Genomic DNA, 14,280 nt, shown 5'->3' with positions numbered 1-14,280 from the left:
ACATAAACTGCCCGCTGGTAATAAAACCGGTTCTCGCGTCACAAAAAAACATCCTGACGATTCGCACACGACATCATGATATCCTGTCAGCCTTCGCCACTTGCAGAACGAAACAGCAGGAGCAATGCTCGTGGAAAGTTTTGGAAATGGTTATGGCGGTTAATAGAGCTGGTGTCAGTCAAGGAAATTCTTCGAACACCTAACATAAATACAAAATACATCAGAGATCGGGACCGTCGGAGCTGGTGCATATAAAACGTTTCTAATTAGTAGCCGTTTTGACACCGTCGACACAGTGGTGCCTTATTTAAGGAACCAACAAAGGAGATCAGAACCGGGGGCTGTACAAAGTGGACATGTCTCATTGAGCAACCGGACGACAACAATATCTACATACATTGTCCGCTGGAGAGACGCCGCAGCATAACACGTCACTGGAATTTGGCAAATCCACCAAAGCAGCCACATGAAATCGATGAAACGGCGAAGCCTTCAGAACTGCCAGAACGACCTAATTGAGCATCAATACGGTTGGAGTTAGTTGCCACTTTCACTTTATACACCTGACCAACACAGCCCGATCCCACAGGAAGTTTTCTTAAGGTTACAGAAAGGATGTTTCGCTTCCAGTTCATTCGTTAAACGCTCTGCAAAATAAATATTTCGATAAATAGATCGATCCTGACCCCACAGTTTGCAGTCAATTCGGTATCTCAGCGAAGCCGCCAGCACAAATGGAAAAGCTGCAACCAGTTGGCAGAGAATGCGGCTGTTTTCGAAGGTTTTATACGCTGGTAAGTTAAACAAACATTTTAAAACTGGATTTGAGAAGCCATTCTACCTGACCGCTTACAATTTATATTGCCTTTGTAAAGTTTGATGCATCTGAACTACAATTATATATAGGATATTTCTCGCATCAGGTTAAAAAAACGGAAAACATCGTTACAGAAAGAACGAATAACTTATCACAATCTAAAGAACAAGAAATAAAAATCAGAACAAATCAATACAAAACACATTGTGCAAACAATAAAAATCAGCTATCTCCTCTCCAAATTACGACAAGAAATATCTTTGGCATGAAGTCCATATTCCCATCCAACGCCCATTTTATTTCCATGGGTAATCCCGGTTCTTTTGGCTAGAATAGGTAATTTCTGGCTAGTGCTGTACAGAATGGCATACACGTCATCTTCCATACTAACGGAGATCTTCCGCACACCATCAGCAACCAGTTCCCATTCTGTGCCTTCCGGAAAGGCCGCACTGTATTCTTTGCGAAAGTACGCCTGATCATCCGTACACACAGCCCATACCGAATCGCCTCCAACAGCCACTTGTCGAATATTCGCTCCGCTTTCCGGTTTCTCCACCTGAAACCAGTACAGTCCATCCAGCTTATCCTTAGTTCCGTTTCTCACGTATGCCGTTCCATCCGCCCCGACGCCCCACACACAAAACGGACCAACGGAAATGTTTACAAAAGCCACGGGAGAGCGCACGGGAATCCATGTATCACCCAAAGGATTTTTCGTGGACACATGATCTCGCACTAAAACGCTACCGTCGACCGTCACCGCCCATAAAGAAACATAATTCCCAGAAGCGACTCCCGGACAGATCGAGACGGAGCGCAAGGGAGTGTTTGGACCTGGAAACCACGGCCCGGTACAATCAACTTTCATCAGACGAAACCAACGCCGTCGACGCACGTAGTCGTTGGATCCTTTTGAGGAGTGAAAGGAAGATGGGAAATCGAATGCATATTCCCAGCCATTCTCATCACCGTTTCGATAGTCAATCTGCCATTCGGAATCCCATTTCCATAAATTAGAGGGCAACTGAAATGCATCCATCGACAACTGCATCCTTCCGGTCTCATCTGACCAAGTATATCTACGACCGCAAAAAACACAATTAATTCTTATAATAAGAAAATTCGAAAGGCAATAAACAGCACGGAATACTCAGAAAACCTTCCCTGCTTCGTTAACTTTACAGCTGCATTCGTTATAGTAAATTAGAAATGCACAGTAATAAAAACACATCCGCACTTCGCGATTGCTCCATTCGGCACAATTTTTCGCTTTAGCTTAGCTTTAGTATTCAAAAGAAATACAGAAACAACTCACAAATCAATTGTACAAACAATTTGCTGTACCAGCTGAAAAATATTACGAAGCAATGAGTCCCACAAACCAGTCACAACAGCGGCATTTAAAGCATCGTCCACACACCTTTTACTTCGCTCACCTATCTGTAGGCAACAACTTGTCGCAAAACCCCATTAGTATATTCCATCGCTGATTTTCGTACAGCTCCACACGATGTGTGTCCACCTGAACTTTCTTCTCCATTCCCGTTTTGCCTTCATAGCTGCCCGTCCAAACCCAGGTTCGCCCATCCATCCCCAGCGCCCACGTAATCCCCGATGCTGATTCAACCGACCGGAAGTGGCCTCCTAACGTTAGCCATTTCACCGATGGCAGCGCTTCGGAAGTGTTAAAACTCACCAACGGGCAGCTGACACCCGCAGCCAGAATCCATAAGCGGTCCCTTTTCTGAATTTCTCGTACATCCAAGAAGCTCAGATACGATTCTGCTAAATAAGTATTCCAAAGCATTAATTCTGATTTTAATCCGGACAACCGTAACGGTGTCTGCGCGCGAGTGAGAAACGCTGTCGATATTTGTAGCTGATGGTCTCCTTTTGTATCAAGATGAAGGCATATTCCCGTGATATCGAAAAATGGAATCAGCAGCTTGGTGGTGCCACCATCCACAGTAATGGAGCAATCGGCTGGATCGGCTTCCTGGGAATACCGAACTTGGAAAAAGCACTGCTCCCAGGTAGACATTTTGTTAGACCACACTTTCAAAAATCCTGCATCACTCGCTTCATCGTTATCAACGCGGTCAATAGCCGGCTCCATTTTTTCGTAATTTTGCATCTCATTCTGAAACCGTAGTGACAACAAACCCAGAATATTTTTCCGCCAAGCATTCTCATCGTCAAACGACGTAGTACGCGCATCAACAAATCCGGCAGTCCCGCTAATCCATGTCCATGGGTCCTGGTTTTCAGTTTCCTGATTCTGCGATTCTTCTTTTATTTTCAAAGATATTTTCTTCCAACCTTTTCCATGCGGATCTCCTAATCCGATTCCGTGTCGCCAATAAATCTGATTATCGTTGCTGATGGCGAAAACCTCCCCATTGCGCGTTATGGTCACACAAACCGCCGACATACTAGCAATGTGCACCCACGTTGTTCCATGGGGTTGACTCGTCCGCATGCCTTGCCGAAACCACACCGAGCCGTCTTTCGCCACCGCCCAGACACTCTCCGTTCCCACGGCAATCTGCGTTAATAATGAGGTCGTCGAAGGCGCTTCCACCAACACCCACGACGCTCCGTGAGGCCGATCCCGATTGATGCCGCTGCGCATCAACGCCTTCCCGTTGGAGGTGACGGCCCACACCATCTCACCGGGGCCAACGGATATCCTTGCCGCCTCCACCCCGTCGGGAAGATCGATGTATGCCCATGCATCCCCGTGGAAAGCGGAGGCGAGACTGCAGTTGCGGCGGACGATCACCTGGCCGTTGATAGTGACAGCCCATAGGAAGATACTTCGCGTGCTGTGGGCAGACGTGTCGCATCCTCCAGCGGAAATGTCCATCAAGGCCAGGCTGACATCCGCGAGATCGGTCCATGTTAAAGGAATCCAGCGGTTGGTGGCACGGTAACGGCATGTCCGTGTCCAACGGCGACGGCGCACATAGTGATTCCATCGCTTTTCAGGATAGTACGTCGAGGGAAAGTCAATGGCGTATGTCCAACCCTGAGAAAAAAGCGCAAAAAAGTTTTTCTCAGTCACTCTCCATTTTCTTTCGGCTCCATACAGTGGTAACTAATATACTATGATTTGTGATGATGCTGTTCTTAAAATTAATCTTGTATTTATTTTTTCTATCCTATTTCAATAATAAATTAAAATCCACAAACAAGCACGAGCAATACGAATAAAAAATTTTTTAAACTTCTAACATTAAAATTTTAATACTCAACGAGTAAACTAACGTCAGACTGAGAAAGATAACTGGCTTTCCATGTTGGAGTCAGAAACCACAAACAAAATCGCAAATGGAAAGAAAGTACGGTAAGTCGGTAACATACAATAGTACATACTCAACATTCGTATCAACTCCACTTTGAATTCATATTCACCTAGATTTCACAATATTTTTAGAGTAGCATACGGTTAATTCGCCTTCAAATTTCATCAATACACGGTAAAAAATTATTATCAATTTACTGACATTAAACCTCGATCACGATAATTATCTTCGTAATGTCAGTGCTGGAGAAACACATACTTCAGGACCGAGCAGAACACCGTGGAAATTCTCGTCTATCTGCCAGCGCGCTGTCTCCCAAGTCCAATCTGATGTCGGTAACTGTGTATCGTCCTTTCCACGCTCAGTTCTTCCGCTCTCATCCGACCACTGATACCTGCAGGAAACGAGGAAAACTGCAACTGACTGCCGCTCTGCATTGAGCGAAGAGAACGAACCTGTCTGTAGGCAGCAGTGCATTTGAATAGCCTCTCGCTGGGGTCCACCGTTCATTCTGGTAGATTTCCACCGTGCGACAGATTGGCACTAATGGTTCGCTAACCCATACATAAGCCTATCAAACATCCAGATAAATACACAGGCTGATTGACGCTCACCATCTACCAAACAAAAACTCATACTTGGCAAGAAAAACCTAGATAATACGCTGTGCGCAGGAGAGTATTTTAATGGAAATAGTATGACGGAAATGGAGAAACACGTATTGCTTGCTGCGCTAAACCGCTTCCTACCTTCAGATCAGCTCCAATTCCATACAGTACTTCGGGTGCCTGTCCACCAAATGCCAAGCACTTGATCTGGATCGCGGAAGTCAGGACATCCGTAATATTTCCACGCTTTACCGAGAAAACTTTCCCGGATGATTTTAGAAGATAGAAGACTGATGCTGCATCTCCACCAACCGAGCCCGAAGCCATGTCAGACCTGTGCGCCGTAAATATAAATGCTGCCAATAAAGAGAACACATGGTTCTAAATTTCTAACAAAAATAGTCCTGATAGCAGATAGCAGCACTTCGATACGAGTATGTAAATAAGGGTGAGAACGTAACGTGCGCTTGAAAAACCAAAATTAATTTAATGTAAATGTTTGAAACGCGCTCCGTAATTTATCACTCTGATCAACTGTATATGTCTATATCGCACAGTATATGTCTATTTACGGCGCACAGGTCTATAATTATTTATAATGTGGCTCGATAAATTCAATACATTTTGACCATAAGAACTGCGTATTGTTCCCCACTCATTGAAAACATGTAACAAACGAATAAATCAATTCGTCCTGCGTAAGAATAAAATCTCGGTTATTAATTTAGTTTTAATACAAACCTGCGAGTTGCGACTATGTATCACTGGTCAGTTCATACAATATCGTTCTTTGTTTTACACATTCTTTATATCTATATATAGAAGTATGCACAGAAAAGTATCAGACAATTGCAAGCCACATGTACGGCATAAAATTCATATTTGAAGTGGAAAATTAAAGACACAAATATTTACAAGGTATTTTTGATAATATATGATGCTTTAAAATCAAAATCGCCAGTGTACAGAATAGGTTCGGATTTTTAATACATTGGTTAACCCTAAAGCACGATATTTAAACTTTCAAGGTACTTAAGGGGGTACGGTGTTCTCTCAGACTTTGTGGATACTGGATAGCTTTGTAGATGCGGCATGCTGTAAACTTAACCGGAAGCAGTGACGCGTAACCCATCTGATGTTTACCTAAGGCTCTAATGATTTCCACCACTTCTAAGCAGGATCATTTTAAAGAAGAGGAAGGAAACGATCCAATTTCCATTGGAATAGTAATTCAACTGCTTCATGTACGGCCAAAAATTCCAAAAGTGAGATAACATTTCTCGTATAATCCTAAATTTATGAAGGCTTTCATACATGCAGTAGATGAATGAAATCGTCATATTTAAGAGGGCTCTATTATACCAATTTCTTTACGTTGCGCCCTTCGAGAAAAAATCGTTTTATAATATTATTATATTACAGTTGCTTGCGTATCTGTGTGACTTCAATGAAGACGACGTTCATTCTTGACTCGAGAATTTGTAAAACAATCATGGTTTTTTGGTGCATTAATTACAACACAATGAGCACACCTTTTGACCACCGGCAAACTTTAAGATTTCAACAGCTAAAACGTGCATAGTACATACTACAAGTACGCATACTTTTTATGGACACCACACAGTTACGATTAACGAAGCCCAACTTACACATCTGTTAGTCACTGCTGAAGTTAGTTTTAAATGTTTTAAGAGTTGTCATTTGTGATACGGTTAGTTACAATACGAAAGTACTGAACGAGCAGAACATTATACTGCCGAGTGCCGAGTGTCGATCAACCTACTTGAATGAAACGAAAACTTTATTTTTCGACACGGCAAGATAGTGGCAGTTTGCGAGGCTAAAGGTCATTGCTTTACATTTGACCCGTGTAAAGTTTGGGTACTGTACCAGGCGGTAAGTGTGTTTAAAATAAAAGACTATCAGCAGGAATGAATGGAGTTTTGCGACAGAAAGAGCATTTGGCCTGATGGGCATTTAATATGAGACAGAAAAGGCGTAGGTGTACCTTTTCTATGTAGCAAATAACAATGCTCTTTGCACTAATTCAAACGGCATGTGTCTGTATACAATAACAAAGATTCGATGAAAACGAGTAATCAGATTATGCTTCAGTTAATAAGAAAAGGTGATAATCTAGAAAGCGCTCCTATTGCCAAAGGTTCATTGAAGTTTGCTCAACAGGTCACCCTTTACTGCAGATTTACAAATAATTTGCGGAAGATTAAGAAACACCATTCACCGTCCGAGAAAACCATGTAGAGAATTTTGTAGACTTGTCGACTACTTATTTTTCCACGTGCCTACGGAGATCTAAATCTCCTGCTGTTACCTGCTGCGTCTAAATGTACGGTCAATAATTTTCATACGTACCTGTGATAACTGTAACTGTAAGCAAAATTATTGTGTAACTTTGTAGCATAGTTCAGAACGTTGAAAACGCTGAAATCTCGCCTAACTTCACAGCTAAAATGCCGGACTAGCTGCACGAGTACTAATTCCCTTCAATCGATTCCTTATTCTATTATCTTATGCATCTGCAGTAATTACAAATAAAAATCGTTACTCACAGTATGCATCACATTGTGTCATGTTCCTCGGCGTTTCATTTCGTATATAAAATTAATATTTTAATGTACCGTGTTTAAAATCTATGCGGCCACAAAACTACGCTACAGTGCCAAAGCATAATAATATACGCGGCGTTAACAAGAGGGCATGGTTGATCACTGAAGCGGATCGGGCTTGCGCGCCAGAGCACTCTGATTGGACCCCATGCAATGCTTTGCGCTGTGACACCCGGAGTCTTTGTGAAATCTCCTCAACATGGTAAGCGTCGGGGTGGAGTTGCCGCGGACGAACACAGAGCACTGGATGCAATCCCGTTCGTGTGTGCACAATATAGCGTAGCAAGGGAAACAGGCTGAAAAGTCTAACCGGCATCATTGTACTGACGAATCCATGGCTCCTCCTCCGGTTAGAATCCAATAAACCCGGGACGACGCCGCACTGGCAAAGCATTCGCGGGCTGGCCGGGGTATTGTTAGGATTATGCACCTAAATTCCCCACCTTTTACGGCGGATGCTAAATTTTGCTGGGCTTACGAACGACGCGTGCAGTGTGTTAGTCCAAGCCACGCGACCACTTGAGCGATTCCGGTTGGGCTGTATCGATACGTTATAATCAGTGCACCGCTGATTCGTTTTGCCTCACTTGCCTGTTCGCGTGATATTTGACTTATTTTGTGTTATCCGAATTTCAACGGAAACGGTGTTTTATATCTTAATATTCTCGTTATACACCACTCTCCTTACGGTATATAAAGCCGTTTATTGCAACCTGTAACTCCTTGTCGTTTTCCGAAATATGTCGGTAAGTTTGTCAACTCAGTTTTGTAATTATGCGATGCATAATAATTGATATGGGCAATGTCATAGCTAACTTTCTGCGCATAATAATTATATTAAATGAGCACATCATGGTTGTACAAATTTAATTTTTGGCGAAAATTTCACTAAAACGGACAGATGTACAGAATAATTTTATCTTTTAAGTAAGTTGCCAAAAGTTTTCTTTAATCGCTTAAACTCTCAGCCTTGATTGAGTTAAACTAAACTTTAATTATATATGAACTGCAGCTGCATTATTATAAGGGTAAGGGAGAAAAATGGAAAAGTTTTCTTATTGTATGTGAAAGCTTTCGATTAATTGGCTATAACGGAAAAGATAAATCTCCGGCACGTGTGCCGGCACGCACACCCATTGCGAATAGTTCACTTTGCAGCAGCTACACTTGTCCCACCACCACCACATCACACATAATCACTCAGACATCAAGATGGAGCCGATGTCACCGGAAGCCGACATCGTCAAATCAGCAGCGAGCAACGTTTCCGCGACAACAACGAAGTCAACATCAGCGGTCAAGCCCAAACGCTACAGCCGGCCGCGCGGCCGTTGTCGCAGCCCGACCTTTGTGCAGAAACTAAAGAAAACCCGCCGTCTGAAAGCCAATGATCGCGAACGCAACCGGATGCACAGCCTGAACAACGCCCTGGAGCGTCTGCGTCTCATCCTACCACAGAATCCCGATGAGTCGAAATTAACCAAAATTGAGACACTGCGCTTGTCCATCACATACATTGAAAAGTTAACGCAAGTGCTGAAAGCATCGCCGGGTAAGGATGCCGGCGATCAGGATATGTCGTATTCTGCGTATAATACGGAACCCCATCATAGTGTTTACCCGGCGGAGGAAAAAGCTCTGGACGTGCCGCATAATTTCTACCCTGAGAACCTGGAATCGCTTTTGTCGGGAATGTATCCGTGGCCCACTTCCGACTGCAGCCCCAACACATCGTGGTGCAGCAATGAATCCAGTGAAGATAGTGCAATGTACAATGCCGGTTCGAATTTTCAGTTTGACAACAGTGCTAATGTCCAAAATGGATTAAACTGTTTTCAGTTTATGTAACTATTTTATAGGTTTATTGTTTACTGTTCTTTCTTTGTGGTTTACCTTTCCAGTACAAACTGCAGCGCTTGTTTACATAAGCAACGTTTCGAAGCAATTAGCTGTGTAAATCCGGTTCAATGAAACGCCTGAAGTATAAATTTTTCGATGCCGTGAGCGCATTTGTATGGACACAACGCCATTAACACCATAAATAAATATCAATTATAATAATATTGCAGTTCTGTTAGCAAATTATTGCAGCGCCATCTTTATCAATCAAGCGGGAAAAAAATTACTTTTACAAGTCACAACATGATACAAATATTAAGACGCAAAGTATCTGTACGTTGAATTCATACCATAACATTGTAACGCGAGAAGACAAGTGCCAATGTATCGCATTTCTTGCCAACTCAGTCTAAGGAAACTGCAGCTACTGGGCAAATTTATATCTGTAATTTTTTTGTGTTTTCTTTAGTAAAATGGACTAAAACAAGAGCGAGGTATTTAGTTCCTAGGACTTCTATTACTCTTATTTCATCGATTTTCGTATTTACGCATATATGGAACAGAATATGGTTGCGCCTAAGGTAGAGTAATTAAACTAGGATTTACTTTGTCGGATCTACCTGCAAATGAACATTTGGAGTCGCTAAAGTTTCTTCTGTTACAAGCATAATTATTATATCTTTTTTATCTCCAAAACACAAGTCTACCGTCCATATCGGCGAAATCTGGATGAAGGTTGATGCCTATCGCGTGTCGAATGCAGTCGCCTAATCAGTCCAAGATTCTGACTATTCCATCATGCCGATAATTGCAGCATTCATTAGGCCGAAAGTCGCTACTTTTTTCGGCAGAATTTAATGGGATCGATAATGAGTTCATTTCATTCCCGGCGTATGCGCGGTATATATGCTTTTCCGACGATAAAGCCGCAAAAGAACTGATTGCCGACAATGACTGCTTGTTAACATGTCCGCTTGGCGAGAAAAGCCAAACAATTAACAATAGTTAATCGGTCGGAACGTGCATATTTACAGCTAATTTAAACTGTGCTCCTTCATTCCCTCCTCCAGTATCAAATGTCCAGATTTAAATGGGGAAAGATTTTAGACATTGATAAGGATATTTACCGTTGCTACCATAATTCCAGACTGCGGCACGCATATTGACGACAGGTGTTAGCTAGCTATGACAACATAGCGTCATATGGCACTGCTGATACGCGCGTTTAGTTTGAATTATCCCTATATTGTTTCACTGCAAATTTAGAAAGCTGAATTTCTATAGTGCTCTTGTTGTCTCTTATACTGCATAGGGCAAAACTGTTTTTTTAAGAATGTGAAGTATTAACCGCTTTTTCAGTGAGGCTTAAAATCAGGCGCATTTACAACAACTCAATCTACCTTATACACATACCAAAATCATTTGCGACGCGTCACACAGCCCTTAACATTGGTTGAAAACCAGTAGTTTGAATCTTGCATTATCTTGGTATACTTAATATTCAGGAATTACAACCGAAGGTCAACCATACTGTATGAATTATTACTGTGACTACCGGCATTATATATGGCCTCGTCCGCCTAGCGCATGCCGCTGCATGCACCTAATTATAACCGTAAGGTCATCAATTTTCTAGCCACTGTAAGCTAAGTATGGGGGATTTAACGAAGGAAAAGCGATTTCCACTGATGCTTTGTCATTTATTGAATAAACGTTTAATTTTTGAAGTACGTGTACAATTTGTACACAATGACCGCGAAGGCAAATAACTTCGTTCAGTGAACCTGTATCGGCCGGCGTTCTCATTACTGTAAAAATTTTTATGCGATTGCTCAGGCGAGGAAATTGTTCCATCTACTGAAACAAAAGCTCTCCATCGGCTGTGTATAAAAAGCGCGTTCTGTCGTCCACCTGCTTAATAGGTTTATGTACGGGCACTGTGCATTGATTGCCCAAGCCGGTCAATTTATGCGCCTGTTGTCGGCATTGTACCGGCCTTTAGTTCACAGAATAGATAAACATCCACTTTTGTTTCAAAATTATCTGCAAACTCAATATATTCACTCATAACAATTACTATTAAAACAACACTCAAATGAAATGTGTTTATAAGCTCAACAGTACACAACTTGAAACACTGGCAAAACAAAACAAATAAATTACTAACTTAATCGCAAAATCAGTGATCAGTTGGAGCGATCGTATTGCAGCACATCGCATCGTATTGCTGCTGTTTCATTACTTACAAGGTGCATTACGGCATATATAAGTGTATATCTTTTTGCAGTAGGTTACGAATATGTTCAGAACAAAAAAATGTATTTAAAATTTATTTTTGATCCTATCAGTTTGGTCAAGGGGGTTTGGTTTTCTTGATTTCGCTGCTCCATTACCGATTATGAGCATAACGTATTTTGCCTGTCGAATTTAACTCGTTTATGGGGAATGGAATCAAGAGCACCGTGCACGGAACTAAAATGCCCTGCTACGGATTCTCCGATTCAGCAGATTTAAAGCAGCGTGTTCCAGGCAGGTGTTCAGCGAGATGCAGAGCAACATATATTTAGCCATTTTCCTTTTAAAGAGCAAAAATGACGCCCATAAAATATTTAATCCCGTCCACTGCCTCGCTCAAATTAATGTGTCAAAATGCATTAAAACGCTCTTAATAGCCGAATACTTGCCACATATAGTGCGGTGATGCGGTGATGGATCCGGAAAATCAAACAATAGCTTTTACAGCCGCTGACTGAACTGGGCTTTGCCCTCGTATTTGCATAAAGCACGATTATTTTACTAAAGTTTTGTTATGGAAAAATAATTTTATACAGATACTTACTGTACTACGTACAGTAGTGGTCGGCGATGAATATAAATACGTTTGTTTAGTGGATAATATAAATTATGCAATTAAAAGCTGCTGACACGGTTAACGAAAAAACCCCGTAGTATTAATGCAATACTGACTATATTGAAATAATGTTTAACTGCTGATTTACTTGTTCACATGTTTTATAATTATATTTTCTGAGAAACGTAATAATTATAGCAAGTATTAAGGCCCGTTAGCCGGTAAAAAAACTGCTTTGTTTGGAACTTTTGAGACGGTAAATGCTTTAAATGCAAAGAAACGGCGCGACATTTGTATGCGCACTGTACAGCGAACAAGATAAGGTCAAGTTCGGCTACGCACAAATTTAGCATCGGTGCCCTTAAAAGCCCTTTCTCTCTGAATTCTTTTCATCCTCCCACTATGCCCAAACATGACGCAACTGTGCTGAATGGGTCATAATTAGCCATCCTGGGAGGTAATTTGAACCCATTCTTTCTCCGAAAGGTGCGCATCATTTTATCGTCTGCCGGTGTGCATGCTCCGAATTATCAGCGTTACCAAAATTGTGTAAGTACCATCTCAAACAAAAATTTACACGACACGATCTGTTAAACTTCTTTACTTTTATAGTTCTGACCAAAATCTAAGACAATCAGTTCCTTTGATTTCCTTTAATCGATGCAGTTACTGTATACCGTATTTTGTCCATAGTTTCGCAGGCCTCCCGGTACACGCAAAGCCTGACAAACTGACAACTTTAATAAGAATTTAAGCCGACGTCTGCCACAATGTCTACGCATTTTCGTACCTGGGCGACATGCGTATACCTTTTGGGCATTACTGGGCTAACAAGAGTGTATACGCTTTACTGTCTGGTCAAGTTTTTGCCTAAATCGACGCTCTTATTAAGTGCTTAAGACGTTTTTAAATATAGTTTGACAACCTATTGTTTTAATTGACATCCACTTGAAATCAATTAATGGGTTTGACAATTTATGTACATTGTACAAACTGTAGAGACACAGTTAATTATGCTGTCGAAAATGTTTCGTAATGTTATCGTAAAATAAGGTACATATAATTCATCCATTCATTCGGAGTTAGCTTTTTACAGCATAGGTTTTACTAAGTACTAAAAGGAAAACCTAAGCATGTAATGCTTGGCAAAAGACCATATAAACTCGAATTTTCGAACGAAATATTACAGACACACGAACATATTACAAAGTATTGCATGCACGTCTGAGATTTCATGTATATATAATTTTCCTGACCCGAAATAACCTAAATAACTCTCTTTGTAATGGTGTGTTAATGTGCGCAGTGAAATGTGTCGACGGCATCGTAATCAGACTGAAAGTTTTTCAGCAGGGGATCCTATTGTTTCCCGCGTTAGCTTTTCTTCTGCCGATTCGGTAACGAATCTACGAAGAAACTGTTAGAAGCACTCGTCCAGCGCAGCATGGCTCGATTACGCAAATGTCACTCAACATCATACAAAAAGCATCCTGAAAAGGTAATCTTCTTTGCCGCTAATCGGCTCAACCATTGATGCGCACTGGATTTGGTCTGTTAGCTCAAAAGGGAACTACAGAAAAAATGCAAATTAACCGAACACTAACCCGTCCGACTATAGTCCACTTCGCCTGACCATCTTACGCAACATGTCTGGAACTCTGGATGGAATTCGGAAAGATAGCCATTCTAACGGTTAAGACTTATGACATACTGCCAAATCATTGTATGACCTCTCGGTAGACAGCGTGATTACTGCTATTCCTGCAGAAAATTTGTAAGCAACCCTGTTTTATAATTTCAAAACTTTAACCACGACAAAGTCTTTGTGCTAGTTTAATTCTTTTAAAAAATCCACCGTTTTGGAAAAAATTAGTTTAGCCGAGCTAGTAATCACCAGTTTAATTTATACATATGAAGTCGTTCGTACAATTATATATCCCGCCTGCTTTGCTTTTAATGCGGTACGATTTACCCTTGTTATTTTTCATGCTATTTTAACATACCATATGCAATAAGTAATAACAATAATAACAATACCGTGGACGATATTAGTCCCAGTAAACATGTATTTTGTAATGATGGGGCAAAATTCTCTGGTACGCGTATGCAATAGCGTTAAGCCGTTGGTCTTCTTAATTATTGCATTTGATTTTTAATAGTTCTATTCTCCTACCGCCGATATTCATGGATCGTGATCAAGTGATACATATACCGCGACTGAAAGATATCC

General features: G+C 41.4%; 2 protein-coding genes across 2 annotated transcripts; one reads left to right on the top strand and one right to left on the bottom strand.

The window, feature by feature from the left end:
- Positions 1–842: 842 nt before the first annotated feature.
- On the bottom strand, positions 843–5,246 carry LOC129584848 (tectonin beta-propeller repeat-containing protein 1-like). Its single transcript, XM_055477192.1, has 5 exons — positions 4,875–5,246; positions 4,581–4,696; positions 4,384–4,519; positions 2,257–3,848; positions 843–1,899 (listed from the first exon to the last, which is right to left on the bottom strand). Exons 1-5 carry the CDS (start codon positions 5,058–5,060, stop codon positions 1,044–1,046), a joined length of 2,886 nt encoding a protein of 961 aa, XP_055333167.1. The 5' UTR covers positions 5,061–5,246; the 3' UTR covers positions 843–1,043.
- Positions 5,247–7,901: 2,655 nt separating this feature from the next.
- On the top strand, positions 7,902–9,327 carry LOC129585042 (neurogenin-1-like). The gene is made up of 2 exons (XM_055477558.1): positions 7,902–8,106; positions 8,519–9,327. The coding sequence occupies exons 1-2, from the start codon at positions 8,101–8,103 to the stop codon at positions 9,206–9,208; spliced, it is 696 nt and encodes a 231-aa protein (XP_055333533.1). The 5' UTR covers positions 7,902–8,100; the 3' UTR covers positions 9,209–9,327.
- Positions 9,328–14,280: the final 4,953 nt, after the last annotated feature.

Source organism: Paramacrobiotus metropolitanus, unplaced genomic scaffold (genome assembly GCF_019649055.1).
Source record: "Paramacrobiotus metropolitanus isolate TYO unplaced genomic scaffold, Prichtersi_v1.0 Parri_scaffold0000015, whole genome shotgun sequence".
Classification (NCBI taxonomy): Eukaryota; Metazoa; Tardigrada; class Eutardigrada; order Parachela; family Macrobiotidae; genus Paramacrobiotus; species Paramacrobiotus metropolitanus.
The sequence above is the reverse complement of the archived record's forward strand: the minus strand, read 5'-3'. Positions and strand labels throughout refer to the sequence as shown.